Source organism: Euprymna scolopes, chromosome 1 (genome assembly GCF_053919585.1).
Source record: "Euprymna scolopes isolate OS-2025 chromosome 1, ASM5391958v1, whole genome shotgun sequence".
NCBI classification, from domain to species: Eukaryota; Metazoa; Mollusca; class Cephalopoda; order Sepiida; family Sepiolidae; genus Euprymna; species Euprymna scolopes.
The window spans coordinates 138,536,774-138,555,587 of record NC_136482.1 but is presented as its reverse complement, the minus strand read 5'-3'; the positions used below and the strand labels follow the sequence as shown (position 1 = coordinate 138,555,587).

Genomic DNA, 18,814 nt, shown 5'->3' with positions numbered 1-18,814 from the left:
AGAAAAATAAAAAAAGCATACTCTTTCAAAAAATAAAAAACGTCACTGAACAGAAATCTTTCTAATTTTTTTTTTTCCACTCAGGGATAAGGGTTATTGCATGTACAGTAGTCAATGGGATAATATCGTAATAATCGTTCGTAATGGAGATTTGATAAAGTGTCTTAAGAGACAGTTTATCAGGAATTTGTTTATGTTGGACTTGAAGACATCCAAGTTGTAGTCAGGTGCGAAACAGGCAAACGGAAGAAAGTTCCACAGGCGTGCACTTCTAAGAAAGAAGCTTTGTTTGTGGATTAATTTATATATAGTACTAGCATCCGGTTGTTGAATAAGCTTAAAAATATTTTAAGTTTTCCAGATTTTGGAGTCAATCTGAGCCCAATATAAAGTTGTGATTTAAGTAAAAGTGAGAAAAAAAAATGCTGTAACATTCCAACCATGTTACCATATGAGCCACCGTCAGTCATAAGAAAAAGCTAAAAAATAAACGGACATTAATGTACAAATATATATATATATATATATATATATATATTTGCACATGCGTAGAAGAGCATTTTAATTGGGGGGAGGGGGCTAACGCTGTATCAACCCTTTGTGGGTTATTTAATGCCGAATCCAGTTATTTTGGGAATAGTATTCGATGTTGTATCCAGTTATTTGAGCGTTCCATTTGTTGGATTGATGCGAGTGGCTTCTTTTTGGTTGAACAAGGATAGATTATTTTTATTTATTAGATTTTCAATTTTCTTTCCCTTTCTATCCGTTTCCTTGCATCCCCATAAGGTATTGTGACTATTTAAGTCCCCTAGGAAAATAAAGGGTTTGAGTATTTGCCCTATTAAGTTCTCCAATCCATTTCATTTATTTGTCCATGTGGAGGTATGTATAAAGAACAAATGCTTATTGGTTTGTGTAAATTGCTCTTATGGCAACCGCTTGCAAATCTGTTTTTTTTTTAAATTCAATTTGGCTTTGGGGTATGTTATTTTTAATGAATACTGATAAACCACTAGAGGTTCTAAGTCCTGTATTATGAATGTAGTTATATTGTTGATAGTGTTTTATATTCAAATTGTTCTCATTCTTAACAAAGGTTTCTTGGAGACAAATAACCAAAGGATTAAATTTGGTTTGCAACAATAAAATTTCATTGTAATTTGCCTTCAATCCACGGCAATTCCATTGGATTATCTTGTAATTTATGATGTTTTATTGGTTTCCATGTCTTCTAATTCCGTAAATCTATTTGTAGTAGTAGTAGTGGCTTCTGTTTGTGGTAATTTCTTTATATTTTGTTTTTTGGTAGATGTATCTTGTTTGTTTTTCAAGTGTGTTTTTTTTTCAACACAGGAAAGACGTATTGGTGACTTGTGTGGTCTTCCTTTTAACCGATTTTGGTTTTCCTTAGTTTCGTCTTTTTCAGCATCTGCACGACATATTGGTGATTTTTGTGGTCTTTCTTTTGATCAACATTGTTTTCTTGGATGTTCTGATTTTTGTTGAGAATTTGTTTTATTGGTAACATTAGTTGATGATTTAATGAGATGATCAATTTTTGATGATATGTTTGGTTTGATTTCATTTATAAATTTGGGCCAGTCGTTTGGTCCCAATTGTAGCAATTTGTTTATTAGTATTTTCGTATTTGGAGTCTTGGTTAGTGATGTTGGATGATATACAACTTGAGGTGACTTGACAGTACGTCTTTTCCTTCATGTATCCATCTATTTTCCTGGCTTCGACGAAGTAGATGTTTTTGGTATGTTTTATTGACATTACCTTTTCTTTCTTCCAGATTCTGCATGCTCTAGCATAAGCAAGATGGTTTTCTCCACAATTTGCATATTTGCAATCAAGATTGCAGTCATTGACAGTGTGGTCTGGATCTTTCTGGCCACATCTGCCACACACTGGTCGTCTTCTACATGCATCCTCATGGTGCTCAAACTTCTGGCATTTAAAGCACCGAAGTGGGTTTGGTATAAAGGGTTTTTAACTTTTTCAACATTGAACCCAATTTTGATTTCTTTTGGGATAATGGGTCCATCGAACTGCATAATGTAAGTGTTTGTATGTATAGTCTGATTCTCTCTTTTTTTATTGTAATTCTTTTAACGTTTATTACTCCTTGGTTTTTAAGTTCTTTTGTTATTTCTTCAGTAGTGCACATTGAGAGGTCTTCCGATTTTACTACACCTTTGGATGTATTCAGATTCTTGTGTGGATAAGTTTTGATATTTATGTTGTGGAAAGTTTTCATTCCTAGGAGAAAAGTGGCATGTTTTTTCTCTTTCCACTTCCACCAGTAGGGTTTCATTTTTTTAAAGTTTTTACATTTTTTGAGGTAATATATGCCGATATAATTTTATGTATAATAAACGGTGATAAGTCAGTTATTTTGGTTTCTTCGGTGGATTCCAATACAATAAATTTTGAGGATGTTTGATGTAGTTCATTATCTGAACTATCCAAGTCGACGTGTTGGCGCTTGGAGTTTTTATACTTGGCCATATATCTATATATTTTAATTCATTGTTTATGCTCCCCACCCACCTCGGAGTCCAATATTGGGGCATGTTGAGGAGGAAACCCATTCGCCTTGTCATGCCAGGGCTACATAAACAGTATACATATTCCAAATGGGAGCCACGAGCACCCATAATCCTTTAGTTACACAATCCAAGTCATTTATGGTAACTTCCAGTACTATACAGCCATGTCATGACTTTATTCATTTGGCACATTTGACCCTAGCCACCGCCTTCTAACACGTGGAAAAGAGGGGAAATATGTATATAGTTTATAGTGGTATAGGCTAGAACTGTATTTGTTACGGTTTAGAGGAAATTGATAGAAAAGTAGAAGATGTGTTAGGGCGTGACGTAACTAGCCGATTGATCGGATCAGGCCCCTCTGACCACCCGTCTAGCCTTGTACGAGGCCAAAGTGGAGTGTTGCAGCTGATATCTTTAGTTTCCCTAGATATCAGTTGCTCAGCCACTAGAATCCTTTTCCAAGTCATTACGGGTTGCCACCCATGGCCAACAGGTAGCCCCTTTGAGAGGCTTTTACTCTCTGCAGGGGACAGTTGGTGTATTCTAATGCCCCACCGACGGGGTTGGGAAGTAAGGAAGGAAAGAGAAAAAAAAAAGGAGGGGAAGGGGAAAGGGAGCTGATTTTGTTTTTGCAGAACATAATTAAGTTTTACAAAAGAGAATAGAAAACAAAAACAGAAGTTTAATGTAGGTGCATTTCATCTCAGGAAGTCACTAGAAAGCCTGATCTGGTAGCACCAGGAAGAGCAGTTGAAGTCAACTTACGCTTACCAAGTTCTAATTTCTTTAAATTTTGAGCCCTCAACTAGTTAACGACCCATAAAAAACAATCTGCAACAAAATGCAATCATTTGACCCACCTTGCACCACTCTGATCTTCCATCTCAGATACTGTTTGAAAATAAATGGAGATAGACATAGCAAGTATTATAGATTTTAAATAAAGTGAGCATGTTTTCTAAATTCAACATTTTTTTCTGTAATGAACAATATTAAAAAAATAAGAAAGAAAGATATTAAAGCTAAGGTTAAGTTGTTAAAAGATGATCGGGTCAACTTCTTGTTTAAATATGCTAGCTCTACTCCCAAGAAGGTAATGTTTGAGAGGATAGTCCCATGACAACAGAACAGATACTACACTGAATCGAGCATTGAAAGATAATACACTAAGACAATAGTATAATTTTAGCTTCAGATACCAACCCTAATAGCAGTTAAAAGTTATAAATGATAAAGAACAGCCAACAAAAGATAAAAATCTTTGTAATTACAAAATGGTGATCGTCTGCACCTTTTCATAATAACCCAATGAAAATCCAACAAAAATTATAATCAATGGTTGTTTCTATGATCGTAGTTGTAGCGGTCACAGGCGGATCATAAGGTTTTCTGGGTTTAATTTTGAATTTTATTTATTACATAATACAATTACAGGTGTCACCATGTTTATGGTAACACAAAAATATACACTATATTTTATGTTCAGGTGAAGACAAAAAAAAAATCATTCACAATACACATTCAAATAGTGACCATTGTTTACTGCCATAATTGTATTCTTTAGTACAATTATGGCAGTAAACAACATGGCGGTATTGATAATCAGATTTTAAATTTTCTAAAATTACTTATATTTTAAGAGTATATGAATATTAAATTACTCAATTTTTTTTTTTTTTACTTTTATTCACTTCACATAAGGCATATTGCCACTATATGTAAAGGCATACTGTAATTATGGGCCAGAATTATAAAGAGCATTCTTAGTAGAAAGTTGTGCATCAAAATGGTTATTCACATTACATTTAAATTTTAGCATGCTGTTAAAGTCATGCAAAAATGGAATTATAAAGGCAATCAGTGCAAGGAAAGAAATTACAATAAGAAGTTTTCCAGCATTTGGAGACCCCTACCGTGAAAAGGTGGGATTTTATTGGCAGTTGGCTCTGTTGGGGGATTCATGCGGAGAGGAAACTTTTCTGGTGATGTTACTGTATAAAACAAGCAATCAATGAACAAAAGAAAACGTACATCAACCTGTACTGACATTTATAGAAGGCTAATAATATGGAAATATGCAGAGTTATAAGAGGAAATTGTGAAAACAAGACAGTGTTTGTTTTGTTGATTCACTTTTTAAACCTACTTCCATTTGTCATCTCATTAATTATAGTTGTATGTGTGAAGCAGAGATAGTACAATATTTCAGAAAAAAATCCCATTGTCAAATGTTTCTATTTTCTTTATCTCAAGTTCTGCCTTAACAATAGCAGATGTGAGATTATTGAATCAGGTCTGCAGCAAATGTATGCCGAAAAAAAAAAAAAAAAAAAAAAAATTGTGTTGCAAAACAAATCCAAATGTGCTTATTTCAAAGATATTTTCTACAAAGAGCTTGAGGTTAGGATCAGACAAACCCTTGAAAATGAGAACCTGCTCCTGCTCAAAGACTTCTATGCCCGAATGGGTGCAGACCACAGTTCCTGGCGACACTGAATGAACACTTTGATGTCAGCAAGCTCAATGAGAACGCCCAGTGGCTACTGGAGCTCTGCTACTAGAGAAGCCTGCGCATTACTAACACCCCAAGATACCTCAAGCTACGCGAGACGCAAGAATCATCATGGTCTAAAAAAAAAAAACAAGGGTGACCATAGTGACTAACAACTATTGCAAAACCTCCCTTCTCAGCATTGTAGGTAAAGCCTTTGCACAGATGGTCCCCAATAGCCATCAAATAGCCATCAACAACTGGCTGAATGTGTTTACCCAGTCACAGTGTGGGTTTCAGACTAGGAGTTTTCATACAAACCATTATCAAAGATTACTGTCAACAACCAGTGGTTTCTCTGCAATCTAGATGACAAGTATTTCCAGATTTTCTGTACTCTCAACCTCTTTCGATAATCTCTGCAAATGAATGCATTATTGCAACAGCTGCTTGACTTCTCACTAGCAATGACCATTCGTCTTCACTGGAATTTTGGTGGCAACAACCTCTCCAAGATCTCAGTTCTAGTCACACTCATCCAGTTGAGGTATTTCCATCCTCTTTGATCCTTCACGATTATTAGGTGTGGTGCCAGTTCATGCCAACACTACAAGGTTTTTTTTGGAGATGGGTTAACTTAAAAATCATACAGTTTCAGTTTTCTTGATTTATTTCTGTTGCAATTTCTACATGACCAGTTATCTCATGTGTATTAGTATCTGTATTCAAATGTTTTCCTTAATATTTCAGTCATTTTCATTTAAATTTTCTATTTCCTTTTTATCTTCTCTGCTATTTCCTCCCGATTCCAATCTCTCCCAGTCTTTTTTTTTTAAGTATTGTGGGATTGTTTCTAGTGTCCCCACTATTATTTGTATTACTTTAGTTTGATCATCTTCCTATCCCTTCTAACTTTCGGACCATGTCGCGTATTTGCTTCACTTCTTCGCCTTCCTGATATTCACCCTGTGCTTTGCTGGAATGGTGAAATCTATGATTTGATAGGACTTTTCTTTTTTGTCAACTATTATGACATCCGGTCTTTTTGCTTGGATGAGTTTATCTGTTTGTATGTCCATAAATCATAGGATTTTGTGATTTTCATTTTCAAGTACTGTTGCCGATGTGTACTTGTACCATTTGTCTGGGTATTCAAGATGTAGGTTTTTGCATGTCCCAATATACTCCTCATCCACTTGATAGTGTCTATTCTTATATTCTTTGGGGTCTAGCTTGCTGCATTCATTTATTTTGTGCTTATCATTTAGTCTTTTGTCCACAGCCTGCATTTGATGTTTTCTTGTTCTTGTCTATACTTGCTTTGATGTAGTTTGTTCAAATCGCGTTATCGTGTGCAGCTGTTATTAAAAATTCAGTTTGTTTAGGTGTCCTTTTTATATCTATATCCAAATGTTTTTGTGAGTATCATCTTTTGTCATCATGAATAGTCCGTGTAGCTGTTTTTCTTCCCGTTTTTCTTTTCTCTAATCTCTTGCTTCTATGCTTTGTCTTTTCGATGTTTTCAGTGTCTCTTGCGGTAATGATTAGCCTTTCTGTGTTGTGTATTTTTCCAATCCCTCCCCCCCTCATTAGCAGTCTTCTATATGAATTAGTCCTCTTCCTACGTTTTTGCTTTTCACAGAGTCGGCTAGCATCACACTTTGGATATAGTTTGTACTAATCATAAGTTTTCTGATTTTCAGGTTGAGATGCCTCAGTAATTTTTTGGCCCAGCTTATGAACAGGACGTATGATACTGCTCATGTGTTTATACAATTTATTATATAATTTAGTTTCTAGGAGTTTTTTTCTTCTTTTCATTTCTGTTGATTTGATGGCGTTGACTTCCAGAACTTCCAAATATTTGTAAGTGCCATATTCATCTAGTGTCCTCATCTGCGCTTTGTTGTGTCGTTCCATACCTTCGAATTTTCTTTCTGTAACTAGCAGTGCTTACTTTTCAATACTAAATTACATTATGATATCTTGGTGGAAAATTTTGGTTGTGCATATCTGCGCCTCTACTTTTTTTGTTTCTTGCAAAATGTTTCAGGTTGTCCATATACATAGAGTGGTTCATACTTTCATCTGTATTAGTAAACTTGTATCCGCCTTGAAATTTACTTAGTATATGGTATAAAGACATGATAGCTATAATGAACAGTTGTGGTGATAGGAAATCTCTGGAAAATACGTCTTTCTATTTTCATCTATGTTTTTCATTTTCCTCAGCTCTCAATTCAAGTCTCCATGTTTTCATAGCTTTTTCAATCAAATTGATAATCTTGTCTGGGATTTTATACATCATCAATCGTTCTATTATCCATGCTTGAGGGATCCTGTAGTACGCCTTGTAGTTGATCCATGACAGCTATATTTTTTTACTTTTTACTTCCTTTAGGATCTTTTGATTTATATATAGTAATGCATTTCTTTTTCCTTGTTTACATCCTTTCTGTTCCTCAGAACAGTCCACGATTTTTGAGTGGTAAAATTGTTATCTCAGTTGTGTTAAAATTTTCCACATGGTTAGTAAGCAAGTTATAGATCTGTAGTTGCCGGTGTTGGTTCCTTTTTGTCTTTTTGTATCAATGTGGTTCTACTTTTGGTCATCCATTTTGGCACCTATGCTTGGTGGATACATCTTTTAAGGTTTTAGGTTAGCCTTTCATGTGGGGTCATGACTTCTTGAACTAATCTGTGTATTCCGTTGTGACATGGTGCTCTTCGATTTGGTATTTTCCATAAGGTTGTCTTGAGTTTCCTTACCAATTCCATTCTGTCCCTTCATTTAAATTTTGCTTTTATTTTTGAACGCTCTCTTATAAACATTCTGATTTTAGTTCTCCGCCCCCATCATCTCTTATTGCAATGACCATTACTCGCACTTATCTCTACTTTTATAGAAAAGGCAATTTGTGTGTGCATGTGTGTCGGAGTTCTTTCCCTGTGAACTCAGAAACGGCTAAGCAGATTTTTATGAAATTTTCCCCAAATATAATTTATGTGTCTGAGAGTGTTCTTACATAAGCTTTGTATCAGAATGCCTCTGATAAGTATTGAAAATCATTAATTGAAAAATCTGATTTAAGAATTGGTTTGATTTTACAAAGTTAACACCTTAAAGCCTAACATCACAAGTGCATATGAAAAGTTTTATCATTGCGTAAGCAGAAAGGCCCGGGGTATAAAATCAACAGCAGCTTCTTTGATAAGACAGTAGGGTTTTCAAAATGAATGCTTCAGTTTAGAACACAATTGAACTATGATACTTGACTTTCGCATATTAAACTTTAATTCAAACCATCATATATTTTTATAAAATCAACAGAGGGTACTTTTGATAAGACAGAGGCATGTCCGAAATGAATTTTTCTGATTAGGGCACAATTGAACCATGATAATTGACTTTTGCATTTTAAACTAAATTTAAACAAGTATTTATATAAAACTAATTTTATAAAATCAACAGCAGGTTCTGTACAGTGCAATGTAGAATTATGGACTAAGTCACTGCAGAGAAAGTATGTAAAATTTCCTTCCGGTGCACTGCTGTGGGTTCGCAACTAGAGCAGGTAATTCAGCAATTTGACTGAAAATTGGGCAATTTTACCGATTTCAATGATAATAAAAGGATTGTGTTTACAATTCATTGATTCTCATTCAATCCCAGGAAACATTGTGTCCCCCTGCTATCAATAGAAATTATCTTTTTCTGATTCGATTTCTATTATTTATTCATTGTTTCTAAGTTGTTACATATGTGGGAGTTGAAAACTCCCAGCCTAACTCGATTGTCACCCTTTAACTCAGAAGAGCGACCTATCTACGTCACTTCCTTTTTCCCATATTTCTCTCTCTTTTGCGCTGGACCTTCAAGCAGTCAAGATGTAACAAACACCGCTCCGGTGGCATGAGACACCACAGCACCTTAATTAGCCAGTCAGCCTTTCACAGCTACCGATCGCAAGTAACAAACTCTTATTCTAACAAACTCATTCTTTCTATCGCTTCTTCATGTATACTTATGTAAATAAATTGCATTTCTTTCACTGATATATAACGGTATGTTTTCGTCCTCATTATGCGACCTTTTGCCTTTCCAATCCTTTCACCACCACACACATGGGGATGGGGTCGTCTATCATACACCAGACCATCCAGTCCCCAACACAGTTTTTTTCCTGCTTGCTTTCTTTATATTGTATTTTTCTTTTAATTCATACTTTTTTCATCATAAATTTAAATATCTGCCGTTTTTCTTTCCCATTATATCTGTTTGCTTTCTTTCTTTTTTGGTTACTTATTTAACTTTATCATTTCAAACATCTTTTAGTTACTTATTTCCGACTTGAGACTATACTCACATCAAGAATGAAGACAGAATACCTTCCACATGCACAGTCTCAGATGTCTCTTAGGCACCACCTGGCAAGATTGGCTCATAAACGTAGTTGTCTTGTTCCAGGCACGCATACCAAGCATATTTGCTATTATCACTCAAAGAAGCTTGTGCTGGCTAGGTCATATGTACAGAATGGAAGATGGTCACATTCCAAAGGACATACAACACAGCCAGCTCGCCTCTGAAACACTACCAACTGGATGACAAATTTTGTGCTACAAGAATATCTACAGAAATCTGAAGACTTGTGGCATTCAACCACAAGATATCGAGTCAGAGACGTCTGATCACACAGACTAGAGAGTAAAGAAAGGACAGCATCAAATTAGCAGAAAAGAAAGACTAATTGGATTTGATTTTATTATTCACAATGTTTTTTATTATTGATTTATTTAATAATTCAACTTTTATCCTCAAATGTCATTTGGCTTTGATAAGTGGTGACTCATTAGAAAATAAGAAAATTAAAAATAAACTTACCTCTTTAAGAATTTCCACTTTCTCTGGCGATTTGCTTTGTCCATGCCCCCACCATTCATTACAATAATTAATCACTGGACTATTTTCAAACTGGAAAAAAATAAAATTAAAAATAATTGGAAGGTGTGAAAAAAGATGTCATTTATATAAGCCGGAATATTACGAGGGGTATGCAATAAGTAATGCCCCTGACCCACTCCCAGTTGTCTGATCTAGCTGAAATTTTGCATGTGCAAGGATTTATATCTCTACGGGTTAAGTGGCTAATTACAGCTCTGAACTAATTGTGGTTTCTGTTTTACAGGTGTTTGAACTGAGTCAGGTGTGAAATGGAGCCTGTTGAATGTCGAGCAGTGATCCAGTTTTTGTATTTGAAAGGACGCACACCATAGGAGACTTTTGATGAAATGAAAGAAACTTCTGGTGATAATGCCCCATTATATGACCTTGTAAAACGCTGGCATCGTGAATTCAAACATGGCCGGAAGTCTGTGGAAACAGCTCCCAGATATGGTCGCCCCCCCCCCTTCTGCCATTGATGAGACATCTGTCCGTCAAGTTGAGGCTGCCATTTTGGAAGATCGGTGCATTACTATTCGCCAAATAGCCCAAGATTTCAAGATTAGTACAGGGTCTGTGGAAACTATCATGCATGACCATTTGCATATGCATAAGGTGTTTGCCAGATGGATTCTCAGGTTGCTCACACCATTCCAGAAGCGAGTACCAAGAAGATGAGTCATAGTTTTTCAAAAGACTGATTACACAGGATGAAATCTGGGTCCATCACTATGATCCAGAGACCAAAGCCCAGTCAATGCAGTGGAAGCACTTGGACTCACCACCTCCAAAGAAGGCAAGGGTGCAGCCCTCTGCTGACAAGGTCATGCTCACAGTCTTCTGGGACCAGGACGGAGTAGTGATGACAGATTTCCTGGTAAAGGGTACAACAATTACAGGAGCCTATTATGCTTCACTTTTGAGGAAATTAAGGGAAGCTATCAAAATCAGGAGGCGGGGCAAGATCAGCAAAGGTACTCTCCTCCTGCAGGACAACGCTCTAGTCCACAACTCGCATGTCACCAGATCAGAAGCACGGATATGTGGTTATGAAATCCTTCCCCATCCTCCCTACTCTCCTGACCTTGCACCCTCTAACTTTCACCTCTTCCCAGATATGAAGTTGTTTTTGAAAGAAAAATGTTTCCCAGATGATGCAGCCTTGATTTCTGAAGTCACATCGTGGTTGGAGGACCAATCTGGAGTGTTCTACAAAAACGGTCTCCAGAGCTGCATCCAACGATGGGAGAAATGCATAACTCTGGGTGGTTCCTATGTAGAGAAACGCTAATAACTGTGCCAAGTTTCGTTGCTCTACTTGAAGTAGGTCAGGGGCATTACTTATTGCACACCCCTCGTAAATATGCTAAACACAAAATTTGTGAAAGGTATGAATAACCCCACTTAACTTATGAGTAAAAAAAGTACAGCTATTTTACTAACAATCCATTTAAAAAAGTAAAAACATTTTAAAAAAAAAAAATGGTTTCCATAAATGAACATAAAGGTTGATATACTGCTAAATAAAAGACAGCTTATTGTATTGTCTGTGTGTAACAGGGCATCGACACATACAAATGCAATAGAAAAGTCTATTAAAAGGAGGAAGAGCACATTGAAAGATGATCATGTTAGAGATGTGGGTGGCATCACAGCTGTAATGAAAAGTCATGCAGGAGAACGGGGAAATAAATATTGCTATAATGATAAAAAGTGAGTTTAAGTTCTGTCCTATTTTTTGTCTAAATTGTGACTGAGGCTACAACATGTTGGATAATGTTACACGCATACAAAATCGGCTTTGCCATCTAGTGGAGATGATTTCTTTAGCTTCTTTATCAGAATAGACACTGCTAATCTTTCCCTATCTGTATTTGTATATTAAATGCTGTTTGACAGAGGTCAAATATCTTGTTACTCCTTCAAACCCCCGTAAAATATTCACAGCAAGAATTTGTCTAATTACAACCACTACACAAGCAAGATTTCTTTCCTGATTTGTGCACCTAAAATCAAACGAAACTGCCATGAATAACGTTTCTTTGTAATAAAAAAAAAAATACCATTCAGCTGCTTCACAGGTCACTACAATGTGGGTTTTAATTTAAATTGAAAATATTTGCCAAGCTGTCCTCTTAAATACACCATAATCACGTTGACACACCGGTTCTTGTTAGATCACCAAAGTTAAGCAACATGGAAACTGGTTAGTACTAAAAAGGGTGACCATTTGAGAATTCCAGGTGCTGTATATGATCTCTGCTTATGGCATTGGTTCCAGTTTTAGACTTCTTGCCACTGGACTAGAGTAGTGCCAATTCAGAAGAGGTGTGGTTAGTGATTGTACAACCCTTGCCTCACAATTATGTGTGCAACTATCCTTACAGGGGATATCCATTGTATTTCACAATGGAACGGAGGTGATAATGCCTTTTTATTAAATTTTGCCCATTTCACACATCCCTAAATCATCTCAATGTAGTACATCATCCAACTGACATTCTCATTAACACTTATCCTCAAGTAACTTTTAACCATTAGTAAGTGGTGATTAAAAAAACAAATGATTTAATGAGTATCTGCAATGAGGCAATTTTAGAAGTATCTGCAATGCCAAAGTATTGGCATAAAAAAGTGTAAATTGTTTAAAGCAAGGACAAAATAGGAATGATTTAAGATAATTAAACAGGAATTTTCCAAAAGAGGCAGAATAAAATGAGTCAACAGATTAACATCTTCATTATATATATATATATATATATATATACTAACTGTACATCCCAGCATTATCCAGGTGGATGTAGTATCGCAGAGAAAAATATAGCAAAATAGAAAAGGTTTTCCAAAGTCTTTCTCAATAGGAAGATTTGAAAAAAAAAAAAAAAAAATCTGATTTTTCCCTTGAATTCTCAAACTTGATAGGGGCCATGATTACTGATGTTATTGGGGTGGAATCTTTATCTTCAATAGGACGGGGTCATCCCACCAATGCTGGGATCAGCTCAGCATGGGGAATATGTCTCTTCAGCTCCTTCAGTCCATCTCTGCATCTCAGAAGACGTAACTTTTACTACTGGTGTCTTTAGAAACCAGTTTACTTCAAAGTTATATTTCCTTACACTAATCTGACAGCATGGCCCTGTCTGCTTCCACAGCCACAATGCAATTCATGAGACACCATTATCTCCAAGCCTTGCACACCAATAATTGTGGAATCTGCTGTTAATTCCAACACCATAGCAGTTTGAAAAATAAAAATTCATATAAAAACATTAAACAGACGATAGTCACTTGCAAGAATGAAAGATCACTCAGATGTTTTAGCAAATCTACCTATCATCTGAGACAATTCCGTATCCATTATGTCACCCTACAATATTAATTAAATCCTGATTAAAAAAAACCTTTGCTTTGGATGCAGACAAATAGAAACTTATTGAAATACATTTTTATTACTTGAAATATACTATGTTAGATACTGAATGCTCTCATTACAATAATGAATATAGAAGGCAGAACGATTGATGCATTAGGGCAGGTCGATTTTGGAACCCCGGTGAGGCAATGGTGAGGATAGTTGGGGTTTCACATAGAAAAGACCTACACGGATTATTTTTCGCAAAATCGTTATTTTTGCTTGAGGAAATGACTTTAAAAGTTGAAAAATTGAAGTGATTTTAAGTTTTTCGGTGAATTATCAAGAACATTCCATCATCAAAACAATCCATACTGTTAAGAAAATAGAATCATTATTTAGAATAATTTTTAAACTACATTTTTAAATAAAATGAGCGAGAATAATGCATTAATAAAATAAATATTAAGTGTAAAGGCAAAATTATGTTTTTTTAAATAATAACGACCAAAGTTCGCTTTTTCATTTCGGGAACTTTTTTTGGGTGGAAACATTTTAGATTTCACCGTCGCAAAACACGCTCGTTATTGATATTGAAAATTAACGTTTACTTATTTAATTTGAAAACATGATTTAGGCTTAATTATTTCGAAAGGAAAAACGAAAAAGACTTGTTTAAAATATATATTATTATATTTCAAGTGTCTGGAGTGAATTTAAACATATTTGTTTTATCTTTTTAAATTTGTTTTTCTATTAGGTTGACATAAAAACAATGTCATTTTTTGACGTTTAAATGAACGTCAAAAGCATTATTTTTGCACTAACCTAATATTTCACATCAAATTCTATTTGAAATTTTTATTAAAATATGGTAATACTCCAGTTTTATATGAAAAAAAAAAATAGTCCATACAATTTTATTCTACACATTCTTTACGAAACATAACGTAAATTTTCAAGTTTTTCTACTTAATAAAAAATACTTTGCAGAAAATTAGTGTTAAATTTTAATTTCTTTTATTTTTAGGGAGTAATTGTTTTTAAGCAGTGTTTTTCTTCTAAAATTATAGTTTTAAAATCAGATAACCCACAAAGATTAATACAAGTAAATAAGGAAACTCCTTTAAAAGGTTTTTCGTTATGTGGGCATCTATGTTATTATGCTAAAATAACTTATTTAGAAAGCCATTCTTAATATGGGAAAGAAGTTGTATTTGTAACTATTCTGTATTTCACCTAAAAATTTAATAAACAAATTTCATAAAATTAAATTTAACTTGAAAATACTATTAAAAATAGCATAGTAACATAGATGCACAAGCACTGTTTTTTTCAAACTCTAAACACTCGTTTAAAATGGCACATCTACAGCAAGAATGAATTTCTTTATGGATAAATTCATGTTATCGAAAAGCTGAGCTAAAATCTGCTAAAAATGTCTAAATTAAACACTATTATGCCTCTGATTTGGTTTGATCCTCTCTCTTCAATACATCTACTTCAACTCTACAAAGTTTTTCATTATTTCTTATAACTAGCACTTATTTTTTTAAACTGGAAGATAGCCTAATACAGTTTCCTTCAGTTATAATCCATTTATTTATTTTACTTTTCAGATTAGAATCTCAGTAAAAGTACAATGTTCAGTTTTAACCCGTGGTTCACAAAATTTGATGGTCCACCTTGTCATTTGGATGAAACAGCATCCCAACTTCACGACAAGTCACCCAGTTTAGTTATTTCCTCGAAAACAGTTATCCCCACTTAAAAAATGGTGAGATTTCTAAGTTAATTGCCAAGGAAATAATTAGTATTCGGCAAGCAGTCAATCCACAATTGCCCTTGTTAAGGTAACATTATATAGGACCGAAGGTCAATATATTTTGCTATAAGAGGGCCAAACAGATTGACAGGAAATCTCTTGCAGCAATCAAAGTGAACAGAATGAAGGAACAGATACACAGACTGTTTGATATATCTTCTTGTAGCTGTAAACTTTCTGTCTTGAGATGTAATGAATTTGTAGTAAAGTGCAAGACAGAAAATTGTCAAACAATACACATAATCTGCACTTGTCCTAACAAAGAGCTAAAATTAATTCTATAGATTCAACTGCAATTATGTTCCTTTTTTGTGAAAAATAAAATAATATATTGGTATTTATTATGTAATCTGGCTCTATTATTAAACATGCAAATTTTCCAATTTTCAGGTTCCACTAGAACTATCATTTACAGCAATTTTTAAATTAATTGATGGAACAACAAAAAGCCTAACAACATTTACTGTTCCTTTGGGGAAACAGTGTATCAATAATTATCAAGATTTGCCTCAAGTAGAATTCTAAAAAATTAGTGTCCCTCCCGATCGTCATTATCTGACAGCAGAAGAAACAAATAATTTAAGTGTGAAGACCAGAGGCTACTTTTTGAGTATGCTGTTGGCATTTCTTGTGGAGAAGTTAACTTAGAAAATTGGGTCCTTGAATCAAGGAAGATGGCTAACATAAGCCACAAGATTAATGTGTTTATGTACTAGAGTTATCTATCCTCAAACACTATGATAAATTAAACATTTTGGTCAAATTTATCATCCAAGTGTATGCAGTTAGTTGGTTTGAAATCAAAACCGACAATATTTTTTAAACCAACAACAGTATATTTTAATGATTCAGAACAAAACAGTTAACTGAAATCCAAATTACTATTTTAAACAGTTCAAAATATAGTGCTTCAGCACTACTTCCAGAAAATATAATATCGATGATAAACTCAGATGAATTGTCCATTAGGTAAATAAATATTTATCCATTAAATTTTATTAGTTTTCTTAATTTACCCAAAACAATAGTTTTATTCATATTACATCGCAAAAATATTTTTAAAAAAATAGTGTTTTCAAATAATTTTGTTTTTTTGTGGGGTTTTTTCCAGAAATAGTGAACAATTCAAAAAAAAAAAAAAAAAAAAAAGATTACTGCTATCAATTTTTCAGCCACACACTGGTCCAATTTGATTGATTTTTCTCAAAAAGTCGTATATGGACAGGAAGCAAGACAGACACATTATTACAAAGTCATTGTGCTAGCAAATTAGACCTTCATTTTCCTCGAAAGGAAAGTATACAGAACAATTTAGCTCTATTATAACAGTTTATATTATTGCATTTAATAAAAAAATTAAAATACATGGTTCTGTAACTTGTATCAAGTTGTTATATTGTGTAATACATCTCCACATATCTTTTTGAATTGTGAAATTTAAAAGACTTAGTTGCTTAATTAGCTTTTTTTTTACAATTTTTGTTTAATCAATGCAATAAAAGTTGAGATATTTTGCTAGGTGTGATTCATAATTAAAATTATAATTCATGTATTTTTCTTTCAATGTATTTCATATAAATATCAATTTTAATTGAATATTTTATAAAAAATAGTGAAATTTCAAAGTCAGTGTTGTGAAAAATGCTATGAAAATGAAGGATTTTTCAGCATTTTTCTACACGATTTTTTAAATTAAATGCTCAATTTTCTATTCAAGATAGGAATCTAATTTTTGGTATGTTCTTATCACATCAAATCCCAACTACCATCACCAGTGCCATGTTAATTTTCTGAAAAAAGTTGCAAATCGACCTGCCCTATTGATGCATATGGGGATCAAAATGTGGCTCTAGCAAATAAACAAATGAGAATCATATGCCAGAATACCTATTTTGGGAAATGACGTGTTCCAGCCAGCTTTTCAAGTGAGTGGTCATAAAAAATGGTGCTCATTCCATAACCTCAATGGGAGTGGAAGGAGTGAATAATATAAGATTTTTATTGTTTCAGGTCCAGCGTCTATCTCTCTATCCTTCTCAACCCAGTGAACACTTTTTGAATATGTCTCTCAGAGTTCTGTAATCATTTTGTTACTAGGTTCTTCATACAAATAAATCCTATTTTAAAGAAGCTTTATGTGTCTATGTAAATTGATGATATTAATATCCAGTGTGTATAATGAGATTATACACACATCAGATGACATGTATGAAACATACTAGTTCTCCTTCACATTTCAGTAAAAAAAAAATCCAGCAATCAAAAAAAAAAAAAAACATTTTGTAAAACTAATGTAACTATTACGAGCAATTGCAATTAAAAAAACAAAAAAAAACACATTTTGTAAAACTAATGTAACTATTACGAGTAATTGCAATTAAAAAAACAAAAAAAAAACACATTTTGTAAAACTAATGTAACTATTACGAGTAATTGCAATTAAAAAAAAACAAAAACAAAGTAAATATGTATGCTAATTAAGACAACGTTTCAGGCTAAAAGTTAATCAGCAATTAATGAAAATGCAACACTTATTTGCTAAATTATTAAAAGCGGACACAGCAGAACATTTGTTGCTTTTAAAATATTTAATAAAGTGCATATGTGTGCACGATAATAAATATGCAAATATGCTATTATGCAAGAGATTACTGAAAACAATACAGTTGCAAAATTATTAAAGACAAGGATGAAACACTTAATTTAAGTCATTAATAAAATCATCTGTATGAGTGCCTATCATAAAAAATTTAAGTGTGGCAGTTATGACATGACCAATTTTTATAATTTCAGGTTCAAATGAACAGCTACAGCAGGAATTAGAATATACCTTACTAAAGCCTGATTGTCACAGTTATAGAATTTCAAAAATACAATCTGGATGGGGGGGTGGGGCACTTTAGAAGGACAATATGCAATAAAATTCTGTTTTAAACTTGGAAAAAATGCCACAGAAACATATGGAATACTTCAGACTGCTTTTGGACCATCTCACATGAATCGAGCATCAGTTTTTGAGTGGTATAAAAAATTCAAGGAAGGCAAGAAGTCTGAGGAATGATGAGGTGTGAGAGGAGTACAGAAGTCAGAACACCAGAGCTAATTAGCCAAATAAAGAATTTCATGAATAAGGACCGTCATGTCTATAGAAATAATAAATGTACAGTTTGATATCAGTGTGGAAACTGTACACACAATTATTCACAAGGAACTAAAAATGCGGAAGATTTGCACAAAGTTTATCCTAAAGCTGCTCAGAGAAGATCAGACTATTTGACCAAGATGGGCATCTCCTCCATATCGTCCAGACCTTTGTCCCTGTGACTTTTCGTTATTCTCTAAACTTAAGGAAAACCTTAGAGAATCCCGTTATGAGCCAATTGAGATGAAAGAGGCTGTAATAAGGGTCATCAACATATGCACAAAAGAGGACTTCCATGGGCCTTCCAGAAGTTGTTGAAACGGTTCAACAACAAGTGCATTGCAGCCAGAGGAGATTATTTTGAAGGGGACTAGATTTTCATGCGTATGCATAAAAATGGCCATACAAAAAAAAGCATGGAAACTTATTTAAGGTATCTCGTATAAAGAGATAAAAGTTAAGTGACAATTTAAAATACTGCACTAGTTTATTTCC

The 18,814-nt window shown here is 34.0% G+C and overlaps 1 protein-coding gene across 2 annotated transcripts in view; it reads right to left on the bottom strand.

The window, feature by feature from the left end:
* Positions 1-18,814, bottom strand: part of LOC145272500 (retinal-binding protein-like) — a 573,911-nt gene that overhangs the window by 279,889 nt on the left and 275,208 nt on the right. For both annotated transcript variants that reach the window (XM_080127042.1, XM_080127038.1), the window contains one exon: positions 9,938-10,027. In XM_080127042.1, coding sequence (XP_079983168.1) covers positions 9,938-10,027 — 90 coding nt within the window. The remainder of the gene's footprint in view (positions 1-9,937; positions 10,028-18,814) is intronic.